Source organism: Podarcis bocagei (assembly GCF_964188305.1).
Source record: "Podarcis bocagei genome assembly, chromosome: 11".
In the NCBI taxonomy this organism is placed as follows: Eukaryota; Metazoa; Chordata; class Lepidosauria; order Squamata; family Lacertidae; genus Podarcis; species Podarcis bocagei.
Window position 1 is genome coordinate 57,255,763 of NC_138136.1, and position 14,636 is coordinate 57,270,398.

General features: G+C 44.6%; 1 protein-coding gene across 1 annotated transcript; it reads left to right on the forward strand.

The window, feature by feature from the left end:
- Positions 1-1,961: 1,961 nt before the first annotated feature.
- ATP5F1A (ATP synthase F1 subunit alpha) lies at positions 1,962-11,024 on the forward strand. The gene is made up of 12 exons (XM_081212953.1): positions 1,962-2,141; positions 5,291-5,369; positions 6,114-6,283; positions 6,682-6,855; positions 6,948-7,114; positions 7,647-7,795; positions 8,311-8,462; positions 8,570-8,794; positions 8,930-9,037; positions 9,922-10,066; positions 10,200-10,350; positions 10,713-11,024. Exons 1-12 carry the CDS (start codon positions 2,082-2,084, stop codon positions 10,792-10,794), a joined length of 1,662 nt encoding a protein of 553 aa, XP_081069079.1. The 5' UTR covers positions 1,962-2,081; the 3' UTR covers positions 10,795-11,024.
- The last annotated feature ends 3,612 nt before the right edge of the window (positions 11,025-14,636 follow it).

Sequence of the window (14,636 nt, forward strand, 5' to 3'; positions counted from 1 at the left end):
GGGGCTGCTGAGTAGCTGTGCTCACATTTCCATATGAATTTCTGAAGTTTTCCCAGTGAACCACTACATAGATACATTTATCAGTGAATTGTTACATTTGGTATTGGGGAGCAAAGGCCCTTTGAATAGATAGGAAGAAACTGTGATGAAGTGTTTTGTGGGGACAAATCACAAAAGTCACAAAAGTGATTGTGCTGGTTTTGGTAGTGGGCTGCATGTGCATGATATCTGCTGGAGGGGCAACTTCCCCCAACCTATACATAAATTCCTGCAACGGGGGTGTGTGTGTGTGAACAAATTCCTATGCCCCACAAATAACCCAGAAATGCATTTTAAATAAAAGCACACGTTCTACTCATGTAAAAACAGGCTGATTCCCAGACCATCCATGGGCCAGATTCAGAAGGTGATTGGGCCAGACCTGGCCCCCGGGCCTTAGTTTGCCTACCCATGGATAAGACAAAGGCCGCTATCGAACTGGTGCATCAATGATTTCATGGTCCACAATGGAACAAATATATTGCAGCCCTGTTTCGGGAAGCTTTTAATGTTTGATGTATTATAGTATTTTAATATTCTTTTGGAAGCCGCCCAGAGTGGCTGGGGAAGCCCAGCCAGATGGGCGGAGTATAAATAATAAATTATTATTATTATTATTATTGCACCACTGCACTGTGGTACTCTCTTATCGCACACTCAGCAGAACGTCATGTACACTGGGCACCTGCTGGACTCCCTTCGGAACTCTGGAACGTTTCCCCATAGCAACCTGTGCTTAGAGGGTGAGGAGGGGGCCTTGTTGGATGGGGAATCCCAAACTTTACATGTTTCTTTTGAAAAACAAATAACAAAAGGTGCGTGCTTATACAGTGCTTCCATCATATTTATTGAATCTTTTCAATATTATTATTACAAATTATTATTATTTTATTATCATCATCCATCCGAGGGTGGTTTACTGAATAAACGCACAGTAATACATACCGTAGTACGTAACAGTATTATGAAGAGAATATATTTTTGTCGCATTTGAGGTGTGCCTACTTAATGTGTTTTTCCAAATATTATTATAAACAGAAGACGCACCCGTCCTCCCTCCCTCCCTAAGAAATAGGTAACTGGCAATGAGATTACTCAGGAGTAACTTCCAATGACTTGAAATGGGGTTATTCTCAGGAATTTGGGATTAGGAGCGCGGCGATTTTAGTGTCAGGAGCGATAAGCACTCTGCACATGCTCAGAGGAGCTTCACTCACTAGGGCAAAAGCCCTGATCATGCAAGGCAGAGGGAAACCAGGGCTATTATGCAGAGGCTCAAATCAAGCGGCTGCTCGAGTGCAGCTGACAACGCAGCACTAAGCAGCGAGCCACGTGGATCCGGGGCAGTTTGGAAGGGGCGTGGTCAGGGAGTCGAACACGCCCCCTTCGCCGGCAGTTTACACCAAAGGGGTGGGGTTAGTCCGTTTGGACCGCGCCTCCCCCTTGGACGACCTTCGCGTCTGGGTGGGCGGGGTCTGCCCTCGCGAGGGAGACCGTCGGGATGCCAGACGACCCGACTGGACTCCAACTCCCAGCATGCCTAACAACCGGCCGTGTCGGAGGGGGACCTCTGGGAGTTGGAGTCCAACAGCGCTCTCTCCCCCTTAAACGCACACATGAAGAGAAATTTCAGGCATAACTGCAGATAAAGAAACCGGACCGATATAATAATATCAATATTTTTATTATTATTATATTTAATTATTTAATAATAACTATTTATAGTAAAAATAAAATCTTTTTTTATTATTATTATTATTATTATTATTATTATTATTATTATTTATTGAACTGAGGTAAAAGGTGGCGAAAGGCAGCAGAAGCGCTTCCGGGTCATGACTTTCTCCTCTCCGCCAGGCTGAAGGAAAGGGGGCGTGGCCTCTTCCGGCAAAAAGGGGGCGGCGCTGCGTGGCGGCCATTTTGTCCGCGGGTCCCTGACGTGAGGCGGCTGCGGCGGCTGCAAGAGAAGCAAGAAGAAGCGGCAGTGGCAGTAGCGGCGTCTCCTTCTCTCCCTTGGTTCTCCGCCGCCCTCTCCCGCCGCGATGCTGTCCGTGCGCGTAGCCGCCGCCCTCGCCCGCGCCCTGCCCCGGCAGGCCGGCCTGGTGAGAGAGACGCGGGAGCGGAGGGAGGGAGGGAGGTCCGTGTGAGGCGGCCGTCGGCGCCGCCATCTTGGGGCCCTGCGGGTGACATTGAGGAGGGGGGGAGGCTCCGGGCTCTTGCGGGCCTCGCTCCCCTGCGAGGCTGCCTCCCCTCCTCGCGTGTCGCTGGGCTCCACGGCGGGAAGGGGAGCGAGGTCGGTGGAGCTTCCCGTCCTCTCGCTTCCTTTCGCCCCTGGAGGCCTGGCAAGGTCACTGCGAAGGGAAACGGGTCCCCTTCAGCCGCTGCACGTTGGTGGGGGACAGAGAGCAAAGGCCCTGTGCCCGGTGATCCTTCTTTTTAAATAAAGCCTCGTGATTGTGATTTATTCTGTTTCTACGATGACTTATAATGCGCAGCTGTACTAGGCATTGGAAAGCATGGGTGGGTGGTTGTCAATGGTAATCAATAAATAGCGATAGTAATGGTTGTTCCTCCAATATTCCGCCGTTTCTTTTTTAAAGGTTGCAGGAGAGGCACTTTCACCCCTGATTTGCTCCTCTCTGAGCTGCGAACATCTTGGGCAGAAATGCAGTTGGGCTCATTTTCCCTCTGAGGGTGCAGAACATGTTATCCAGTCCCCGTTGCCCGCAATGCCTCTGTTCAATTTCTTAAGTTTATATTTTCAAAGCAATTCAGTTTCTGCATCTACAGTCGCCACAGAATGGTAGAGTTGGAGAAGACCCTGAGAGAGTCATCTAGTCCAGTCCCCTGCAATGCAGGAATCTCATCTGGACCACACATGACAGATTAGAATATTGAGAAGTTTAAATGTCTTTAAAATGGAATTGAAAGCCTGTAAAGACAGAATGCCAGGCAGACCTGCAGCTGCTGATCCTGCAGCGACCAGAACCCAGATGAGGACAGAGGGGGAAAGAGAGAGGGGAATGCCCTCCACACAAGGGGAAATCCTTGTGGATACATGGAGTGTGCATGGGCTCCTGGGTAGGAGAGAGGTGGCTGCTGTTGCAGGCATACTTGCCTTGCCTTGCAGGATGACAGCGCTTGTGGTGTCAGCACAGCATCGTCTTTTGGTATTTGTGACCTTGGTGGCATCTAATAAGAGAATCCTTTGGCATTGCCTTTTTTATGAGCTGTATTTGCTCACCTTTTGCGTTTAGTCAGGGATTGAGAAAACTGTCTCCCAGACAAGTTTGGGAACTTAAAAAGATAAGTTCAGGGGTTGCAAATGCAACCACTCATTTGGGGTCTCCCCTGTAGATCTACATGTCTTGAAAGCCTGTTAGTGGTGGAAAGTCCTAGAGTTCTTCCTCCTCTGCTTTGAAAGATAGGTTTATATCTTCTTTATTTTGATTACTTACAAATATTATTTATTTAAAATTTATGTTGCCCTTCCTCAGCGGATCACAGGGCAGTTTACAATAGAAAAGCACTAATACATCATTCGTTCTTGACAAATATTTCAGTGTAAATCTTCATTCTAGCAATATACTTTGGTGGTGCAGCCCTAGGTTTCACAGCTGTGACTGCTGCTACATATTTGACAGTTCCATCAGCTCTTCACAGTCCTGTGTCTTCACATTTGCCATTACTTTACAGAGTTGATGTATTTGTCCTTGTTATTCTTTTTGACCAATTAGTGTTGAGAGAGTCCATGTGCAGTATTGCTGGTAGATTGTACTGAAGGTTATTCTTTAGAAAAGGCACCTCAAATAAAATTACCGTATTTTTTGCTCTGTAAGACGCACCTAGTTTTTGGAGGAGGAAAACAAGAAAAAAAAATTTCTGAATCTCAGAAGCCAGAACAACAAGAGGGATCGCTGTGCAGCGAAAGCAGCAATCCCTCTTGCTGTTCTGGCTTCTGGGATAGCTGTGCAGCCTGCATTCGCTCCATAAGACGCACACACATTTCCCCTTTTTAGGAGGGAAAAAGTGAGTCTTATAGAGCAAAAAATACGGTATTTCATAATTCCCACAGAGTGCTTGAAAAGAACAACAAATATTTGCATCCAATTTCAAATTCAGGGCCTTATATGGGAGAGAGCTTTTTTAAAAAAAAATAACAACACCTGGATGTCTCTATCCAAGAGCGTGTCTGCGATTTCCCCATATTTTCCCAATATTCAGTACTGTGACTATATAGGCATTTCTTTTGTCCTGTGAATAGGTTTGTGCAAGAGTGAATCTATGAAAGAAACTTTTCAGATGGCAGGGAGCTAGGCCCTTCTGTAAGATTCTACAGAAGGGGAATGGAGGATGCCACTAAAATCAAGATATTTGGGCTGATTATTTCTCTTGCAATACCTTCTAGCCACTAATATTGAGTAGTCTATACAAATCATTAAGATTTTGTATCTTCTTTTTCTGTGTTAATGGTGCCAAAACCTTACTTGTTAAAGTCACTTGCAGCAGTATTGAATCTAAAGCTACAATCTTATGTATTTCTACCCAGGAGAAAGCCCCATTGGCTACAGTGGGTGTATAATCCCAAGTAAACCTGCATACTAGAAATGTTCTGTACCGTATGTCTACCTGTTCCAGATACTGCAGTGATGGAGAACCTTTTAGAGACCGAGTGCCCAAACTGCAACCCAAAACCCACTTATTTATTGCAAAGTGCCAACATGGCAATTTAACCTTAATACTGAAGTTTCAGTTTAGAAAAACAACAACTCATACATGCTTGGAGCATGAGGAGCAGTTCAAGTGATGCGCTTGGCTGGCTCTGCCTGACTCAGTCTAGGGGTGCAGAATGGAGCGGGAGCAGCTGGGCTGGGCAGAGGTGCGGGTGATGTGAGAAATGTCCTCAAGCGCGCATGGAGAATGGGAGGGGAGCAGCCCGGCCCCACCTCCCTCTGGCTTTCTTGTAACAAACTCTGTGCTGGGGTGATTGCGTGCATGCCCACAGAGAGGGCTCTGAGTGCCCCCTCTGGCACGCTTGCCATAGGTTCGCCACCATTGAGATACTGTATACCAGTAACATACCTTTATGGTTGAAATAATCAATAGCTGGTATATAAGAGCTGATAACTGGGATTAAGTAAACCCTGCAGGGAGATGGAGTGAGGAGTAGCAAAAACAGGAGTGTGATTTCATAAATGTCAAGAAAGTGATAAGTTAAACGTAAAAGTCAAAAGATTTTTCTTTGTGCTAGGTTTCTCGGAATGCTTTGGGTGCATCATTTGTTGCAACAAGGAACCTCCATGCCTCCAAAACAAGTCCACAGAAAACAGGTGAGTAAAAATAAATATTTGGAAACTCAACTTTGGTAATAAAGTACTGTAGTGATCACTGTTAATTGCAGCTAAGCATTGATTTGGTGAAACATTTGGAACTGAAAGAAATATATCCTTTTATGTAGTACTGTATAGCAATTACCTAACTGGTTACGCTTCTAAATGTTTTGGAATAGGCATATTAACTAAAGTTTTAATTGTCTGTTGGGGTTTTAAGAAATAGTGGCAGTTGGGTAAATAGAAGACCACTTTGATTACCATTTAGCTAAATCTAATCCATGAGTGTACAGAATCAAGAAATGAAACTGTTAAGCATTCCATCCAGCTTGCCTAACTCATGCAAGCTTCCTTGAGTAATTTGTAGAAAGGTGAGTCAAATGTTCAAATACACCTTGAAAACCTTGTCTAAAGGGTGTGAGGGTGTGATAGATCCACCAAAGGAAGATAAAACAATAAATTGGGGGTTTTTTTGCTTTTGCAATTGTAGATCTGTTCTCTCTATATATGGTGTCTTGCGTGACATTGGCCAGATTAGAGATGGACACCTGATCTTTCATAGACTAGATAGAGTCTTGTCACCACACCACACAGAAGGATGTGCTATAAACAAGATTCAGACCTAACCTATCTTGGTTAATCCAGACTACCAGAAATGTCACTTTTGATGCAAAGTGAGCTAAGATTCTAATGAGTCTCCTGGTGGCATAGGAAATTTCATTGTCATGACTTAAATTCTGACAGGCACTGCTGAAGTATCCTCAATTCTTGAAGAGCGCATTCTGGGCGCTGACACCTCTGCTGAGCTTCAAGAAACTGGCCGTGTGCTTTCCATTGGTGATGGTATTGCCCGTGTGTATGGCCTCAGGAATGTTCAAGCAGAAGAAATGGTTGAGTTCTCTTCTGGGCTTAAGGTAGGTTTTGTTTTCATTGCATCTGTATTTTTATTTAAGTACCTGTGTAAAACTTGTTATTCTTGGTTTGAAGGTCTCTTCATACCCTTTGGTTACATTGTGAAAGGTACCTGATTATGAATAATGTTGGGACTGGAAATGTGGTTTAAAATCAACTTGTTACAAAGAGGCTTTGCTCACTGAAGATAAGACACCTGCTACTGTGATTATAGTTCTAACCTAATGTGCTCAGCCATAGCATATCCTATATGGTAGTATCATCACTGTCTGATACTGTTTTCAAACCTTATAGCTTGGTAGACCTCAGTTGGTTGTGGGAATCTGCCCTGTCAACACTTGACTGGAGTGTCTCATGAAGGCATCTTTTCAATTCCTTCTTAAATTAACTTTCTTTCTAGGGTATGTCCTTGAACTTGGAGCCTGACAACGTTGGTGTCGTCGTATTTGGTAATGACAGGTTGATTAAGGAAGGGGACGTTGTGAAGAGAACAGGAGCCATTGTGGATGTCCCAGTTGGTGAAGAGTTGCTGGGACGTGTTGTAGACGCACTGGGAAATGCCATCGATGGAAAGGTTGGTGTGGCAACGATGTTTACTGCTTTTGCGTGTCGGTTATCAGTAGTGAGCAAATTTGGGGAAATGACAATGTTGTCTTCCTTTTAAAGGGTGCCATCGCTTCCAAGATTCGCAGGAGGGTTGGTCTGAAGGCACCTGGGATCATTCCTAGAATCTCTGTGCGAGAGCCCATGCAAACTGGCATCAAGGCCGTAGACAGCTTGGTACCAATTGGTCGTGGTCAGCGTGAGCTGATTATTGGAGACAGGCAGACAGGGTAAGGAGCTACTGTCTTGCCTAACTCAAACTGCTTTGTCCTAACTGCTGTTAAGTTTTCTGTGATAAATAAGTGCCCTGGGAATTAAGAAAAGTGTCTCAAAGCTCCCATTTTTCAGAGATCCCTTTAACGCATTGATTTGTTGGCCAAGGACCCGAATGCCCCTGTCTCAAATCTCCTGGGCTTTGTAGAAGGCTCTGGGGCATGTTTTTTAGGTGTACCCCATTCAGGCAGTGCACTGGCTCTACAATGAACTGCCAATGAATTCCTGATTATATTCAGCTCATTGTAAAATAAGATTCATATAGGCAGAGAAGCTTGTCCATGATTATTATGCTTGCACACAATTATGTTGTAAACTGCCTTGTGATCTTCAGATAAATAGTGGTACATAAATTTAATAAATAATAGTTATAATAATTTCCTCAATGAGGAACTCTGGGGTTCCCCAAAATATAGCTTGAAATCCTTTATAAAAGCTTTGGACAGGCTGTAGAAAATGATGCTAACTGACTTGCTATTCTCCTTGCAGGAAAACTTCAATTGCTATTGATACCATCATCAACCAAAAACGATTTAACGATGGGACTGATGAAAAGAAGAAACTGTACTGTATTTATGTTGCAATTGGCCAGAAAAGATCCACTGTTGCTCAACTGGTGAAGAGGCTCACTGATGCAGGTATTTATGTATTTTGCACAAACTTCCTAGATGGAAGTGAAGTCTGTGGAAATGGATAGCATAAATGTTTTTTGAACTGTTTTTATCTGTGTATGATTGATCTATAACTCTTTTGTGTACACAGCTTAGATGTTATTGACAGCAGAATTTTTGCCAAGTTCGATTTCCTTGGTACTAAGCTCTGTTACTTAAATACCTGCTTTGCTTTTCTGAAACTGCAGCTTAATTTTATTTCTGTTGAATGCTAAACTCGCACAACTTACAGTGTGCCGGGGTAAGGACAAATAGGAGAAAACATTCCCCCCTAGTTCCTGCAGATACAAAGAGAACTGACACACTTTTGTAAACTCTGCCATTTACTGTAGCAAAGTCCCCCACCTTGAAATACTGTGAGAAAATGGTATGGTGTGATGGGGCAAAATCTAGTAACCAAATGGCTGTTAGCCAATCTGTTTCCATTTCCATTTAATTAAAAACCGACACTGACAAAACTGTTTTAAACCATTTTTTTCCAGATGCCATGAAATACACTATTGTGGTCTCTGCTACAGCCTCAGACGCTGCCCCCCTCCAGTATTTGGCTCCTTATTCTGGCTGCTCCATGGGCGAATACTTCAGAGACAATGGCAAACATGCTTTGATTATCTATGATGACTTATCCAAACAGGTTTGAATGTGCTATTGGCTTCTTAATTTGGGGGGCACAAACTTGGACCTTAAGAAGATTCTTGGAGCCAGTGAAACAGATGTGTAACATCTTTCTTGTATCAACAGGCTGTCGCCTACCGCCAGATGTCCCTGTTGCTGCGTCGTCCACCTGGCCGAGAGGCCTACCCCGGCGATGTATTCTACCTGCACTCCCGCCTTTTGGAAAGAGCAGCCAAAATGAACGATTCCTTTGGAGGTGGCTCTCTGACTGCCCTTCCTGTCATCGAGACTCAAGCTGGTGATGTGTCAGCCTACATTCCAACCAATGTAATCTCTATCACCGATGGTCAGGTAGGATCCCAAAGCACTTAATTGAGAATCCGCATACAGAATGGTTTGGGATGACCTGAAGTCCATATTGGGCCCAATTGCACTTCTTTAGTCACATTAGTGTCTGGTAAAATTAAATATTGGTTTCCCCCACAGATCTTCTTGGAAACTGAGCTGTTCTACAAAGGTATCCGCCCAGCCATCAACGTTGGTCTGTCTGTGTCTCGTGTTGGTTCTGCTGCTCAGACAAGGGCTATGAAGCAGGTAAGTGTAAAATCTTAGTTACATTGACACTATGGGTTAGCTAAGCATTCAGTTTGTTGTCTTGGGATGCAGGATCATAGCAGCAGTATCGGTCTTTTCTAGCATTTCATTATCTCAATTAGACCTGTTGAATAAAAGAGGCTCACGTGGCAAGCCAGTGAGTATTCTCTGGTTAACATACAGGAATGCATATTCCATGCTGCTGTCTCTGCAGGAATCGGTTTAGTAAAAGTTTTAAGTGGAGGCCAGTTTAGCAAAACCAAGGTTGGAAATTTCTTGAGCAATAGCATAATATGCCAGACCTTTTCTGTATCAATTCTGCTTAGACCATTTTTGTCAAATTGTTATACATCCTGGTCCTGGCTCCTCTGACTTTTAACAATAATTTCTGTAGGACAAGAGAGTACTCTTGAGTGACTTGCAATATATTGGCAATGATATCTGACTAATATCATTAATCTCACTGATTAACAATGACAGTAACAAAAAGGCACTAAATTTAGCTGCTGTGGATGATAACTGCTGAAACGAATGACAACGTCTGTATGAAAACATTGTGAGCTTAGTTCTGATACTGAGAAACGTATGGTGGCAGCTTGTTCCTTAATTCTAAGCCTGTGTTGGGCTGCTGAGCTGCCATTTTGTACCTAGCACCAGTTGGTGGACCTTGGCATCCTAGTAAAAGCACAGTTGTTTGCCCAGGCCTGAAGCCTGCCCATCCCTGACAATGCCATATTTAATCTAGATAGTTAACTGACCACTCCTATATTGTCATAGCAATTCTGATGGTCCAGGAGGTAGCTGAAGACATAGACTGGCAAGCGGAAAGTGTTCAGAATGATTTGCCCAGAAAAGGCAATAAGCCTGTCCACTCCTTTCTCTAGGTGGCCGGAACCATGAAGCTGGAACTGGCTCAGTACCGTGAAGTAGCTGCTTTTGCCCAGTTTGGGTCAGATCTGGATGCTGCTACTCAGCAGCTGCTCAGTCGTGGTGTACGACTGACTGAGCTGCTTAAACAAGGACAATATGGTAAGAATTCTGCATGACTCCTGGTTCTACCACACCCTCCCCATGTCACACAAGCGCGAGGAACGTTTTTCAGCCCAACGTCTGCTTTATTCCTTCTGGACAATCTTCTAAGTTTGCACATTTATCTCTCTAGTTCCCATGGCTATTGAGGAACAAGTTGCAGTTATCTATGCTGGGGTAAGAGGCCACCTGGACAAGCTGGAGCCCAGCAAGATCACCAAATTCGAGAGTGCTTTCCTTGCTCACGTTCTGAGCCAGCACCAGGCCCTCCTCTCCACAATCAGGTAAAATAGACTAGAAACTTCCACTTGCTTGTGAGGCAGTCATGCATTTTTATGGAATGACTGTGGCTTTGAACAACTGAAAGTTCTTATAGTTCTGAGCATTATTGTTAAAGAGCAGCAATGACTTTATAAAAACCTGGAAGAGCTGCTTTAAGAATCTGCCTTTGGATGGCGCACAGCACTGCATTTAATATTTAGGTTCATTTTATAATATTGTTAATATGGCGATTTATGGATACTGGTGGGGGTGGGGGAAAGAGAAAGCTGGTGGCATAAGAAGTCGCTGCAAAAGGGTTGAAGTGAAGGAGTAGTTGCTACTGCTGTGGATGAGAGTTGAAATTTGGTTGGTTTTGCCTTGACAGGACTGATGGGAAGATCTCTGAACAAACTGACGCCAAGCTGAAGGAAATAGTCACAAATTTCCTGGCAACATTTGAAGCATAAACTCTTTGACAGTTCTCTATATAAGGCATATTTTGTCACTGAACGGTGGTAGCACTCTGGTTCCATTTTTTTTACCAGAGGCTTAATAAAAGGTATGTGTGAGTTGAATGTACAGATCTCATTAAAAGTTCCATGTAAAGAAGTCTTGTGGCCATAGTGCTCTCTGTGATAGTGACCTGCTGGCAACCGACATAGGTGTGTACATGGCAAATAAAATCTTGCAAACCATACTGATTTTTCGTTAGGGTAATACTTTTAAGACTCAGTGCAAACATTGCACACTATCAATTAAAGAACAAAAGCTTTCTTTTAAAGGCTGTTTGCCCTTAAACACACATGTGGGAGAGTTGCTTTGCCTCTTTGCCGTACTGCTCAGACTTTCTAACCTGGGGTTGATAATGTGGTTTTGCTACACATGTAAAATTAGTGCTATAGGTCTGAGGGGGGTTAGATGGTTGGAATAGTAGGATGGGAAGGTGGGTTTGGGTGGCTTCAAAATGGGCAGCAGAGTTTTAATCCATTGTACAAGCTGCTTGTACAGGCCATACTGTAGCCCTGCCCTGTTCTAAAAGGGGTTTACTCCGGTGGCCAAAACCACAAGTTTTGAACAGCCTTTTCTTCATTTCATTGTCCACACCACTAATCAGAGACAGTCCATTCATGAAGGAACCACCTTAGGTGGCACATCAGCCTCCAGGAAGCACATCGCCTGAAAACTAGTCTCACCCCTTTTAGAAATGTTTTGGCCTTGTAGGGGGGGGGGGAAGTATTGGAAAGAAACACAGGCCACTTCTCTAAAACACATAGGTGCACAAACATCTCAACACAGCTATATTTTTTCCTATGTGTGTATTCAGGCCTATGTGCAAACAGGTTAGTGGCATCTACTGCACCTTGAAACTTTGCTTCTGCCTTCATCCCTCAATGAGACATCACATCCAACACTTTCTGGCATGTTTTCAAGCACCTAAAACTGCCCTTAGCTGGAGGGTGGGGGAGAGACGTGGTTCTCCAGTTTGCACATTTAGGATTACACGGCTTGTTTGACTGGGAGGTGCTTTTCCTTTGACTCTAGAACAGAGTTTCACAAACTTTGGCCTCCAGCTGTTTTGGACTACAATTTCCATCACCCCTAGCCAGCAGAACCAGTACATTAAATGTATGGACCAGTAGAGGGCAGCACATGTACAGAAAATAAACCCTAGGGCGCTGTGCAATAAAATACATGAAAGCATTGTGTTACATGAACATGCCTGCTGCTTTTGCTGTGTTCATTTGACTCCTTGAAACCAACTGCCCAGCTTCCCAAGCTGCTGTCCTTCTCCACTGCCTTGTAGTTCATAGCACCCAGCCCTTTCCTAGAACTTAGATAATATACTCCCTCAGAACTTGTTTCCTCCTCCACCTCTTTCTAGCCTTTCCTATTCCTTAACACCCCGCAATTCAACCTTTTTCCTATTTTGACTTTACCCAACCAGATACATTCTAGGTATTTTGGGCTACGACTCCCATCAATCCTAGGTACTGTAGCCAATGGTCAGGAATGGTGGGAATTACAAAGTTCAAAACTGGAGAGCACTAGGCAGGGGAAGGCCATGACTCTGGACCTGTGAGTTTCCTGACCATAAATGATTGCCATGCTCACTCTAGATCTTCTTACTTAGCCTCCCTGCCTTTCTGGGAATGTGCTGCTATGGGAACTCATAAGTCAGTGATGGGCAACCTGTTGTCATCCTGGTGTTGCTGTACCCCCAACTCCCATCAACCTCAGTCAGCATAGGATAATGGGAATTGCAGTTCACCCATGTATCTAGGGCCACAGGTTCCCCACACTTGTTCTAAGACAGCAGTCTCCCCTACTCCCCAACAACGTGACCAGAGGAGTTTTGAATCTCCCATGCAACAGCCCTCTGCCAGTACAGTGGTACCTCAGGTTACATACGCTTCAGGTTACAGACGCTTCAGGTTTCAGACTCCGCTAACCCAGAAATATTACCTCGGGTTAAGAACTTTGCTTCAGGATGAGAACAGAAATTGTGCTCCAGTGGCGTGGCAGCAGCAGGAGGCCCCATTAGCTAAAGTGGTGCTTCAGGTTAAGAACGGACCTCCGGAACAAATTAAGTACTTAACCCGAGGTACTACTGTAATGTGCAAATGAGGCCTTAGAGCAATGGTGACTAGACGTTCTCCTCACCCCATGGACCACTTGAAAATTGCTAAAGGTCTTTACGGACCACCTAGCGATTTTTCTGTCCTAGTCATTGCTGGATGATTTGTAATTGTATTTTATTGTTTTACAATTCCATAACATTCAATATCAGATGCAATATAAGAAATAAAAGAAGCAATACAATTACAATTTAAGAGTATTTAAGGTGATAGATATTCCCTCTCAAGCCACAAATCCAATGGCACACTGCAGACCAGGTGAATGAAGCCTGTGAGCCATGTTTTGGGAACCCCTGCCTAGAGATTAAATCCACACCTCTCAGCATGTGTGCACGGTGTATTGGGTATGTGAGAGTCAAATAATGGCTTTAAGGTCTCCAGTTTGAGCAACTTTGGAGATGATCAAGAGGCACAAGATTAGAGGAGTCACACATGGAAAAGCCCCAGAGTTCATCCACCCTACAAAGAAACCTGACACATACATTCCATTTCCCAGCATTCAAAGTTTCCTTCCTAGCCCATGGCTTTTTCCTCTTCCATCAGAAGTCGCGTATGTGACGGAAGGCCAGTGTTCCATCTTGTTCACCTGTGCTGTGGCTTGCACAACCAGAGCACACATTTCCAGCTCCCTTTTCGAAATCCCTGACGTAATACATTGTAACACATTTTAAGCCAACACTCAGGGTTCAGATCGCAGATACATGATTGACCCAAAGGGTCCCCCACTAACCCTTGGATCTTGTTGGAAGAGGGGGGTTGGTATCCCCCATAATAAACACACAGGGCCAAATAAAACATTTCTTTGTACACTGGTACCTTGGTTTACAAACAACCTGTCCCAGAAGTCTGTTCTTAAACTGAAACCTTCCTTAAACTGAGGTGCGCTTTCCCTAATGAGGCCTCCTGCCGCTGGTGCTCTTCCACCGTTCGGATTCCGTTCTTATACCAAGGTAAAGTTCTCAAACCAGGACACTTTCCAGTTTTGCAGCATTTGTAAACCAAATCATTCTTAAACCGGACTGTTTTTAAATCAAGGTACCACTACTGTGGAGTTGTTCCTGGTGTTAAGAGAAAAACAACTGCTTTGCCATGCTATGGGAAGTTAGGGGAGGAGTAGTACCTCTGGTGAGGGACATGATGCACTTCTTCTGGGGTAGTTTGTCAACCTTTGGTCCCTACCATGGACTCAGCTCTCACCTGTGACTTCTAGAAGTTGTCAGCATGCAACACCCCAGGAATAGCTCTGACTGGCTGGCTAAACCAGGTGAGGGTAGCCGATGGGTCTCAAATCCTCTGTGAGTTAAGGACTTCACCTGCATGTGAAGACAGGCTCTGGTGGATTGAACAGACGGGACCAATAGTGGGTCCAGCAGTTAAGAAGGCGGTTTCTGCACGTGTTGTAGTGAGGGGCACATGGGACTCGTCAACTTGGGAAGGTAGCCCACCTAGGAGAAGGAAAATTCTGGTCCTAAACCAGTGCTGTACCTATGGGGGGCTAGCAGGGGTTTTTTTGCCCCGACGGAGCCTCCAGAGGGGCACCATTAAGGCTCCCAACTGTTGTGATGCGTCCAAGAGAACAGGGGCAATTGGCAGACTCCTAGCTGGCTCCAGCCCACCAGCTGGCAGCCTGTCGAACTCCAGTCCTCGGTTCTGCATCAAAAAATGTGACTCAG

Excerpts from the sequence above, each read along its gene's own strand:
- ATP5F1A (XM_081212953.1), top strand. The coding sequence starts at position 2,082 with ATGCTGTCCGTGCGCGTAGCCGCCGCCCTCGCCCGCGCCCTGCCCCGG. Across the intron at positions 10,067-10,199 it reads GCTTAAACAAGGACAATATG|TTCCCATGGCTATTGAGGAA; the intron begins GTAAGAATTCTG and ends TTATCTCTCTAG. Across the intron at positions 10,351-10,712 it reads GCCCTCCTCTCCACAATCAG|GACTGATGGGAAGATCTCTG; the intron begins GTAAAATAGACT and ends TTGCCTTGACAG.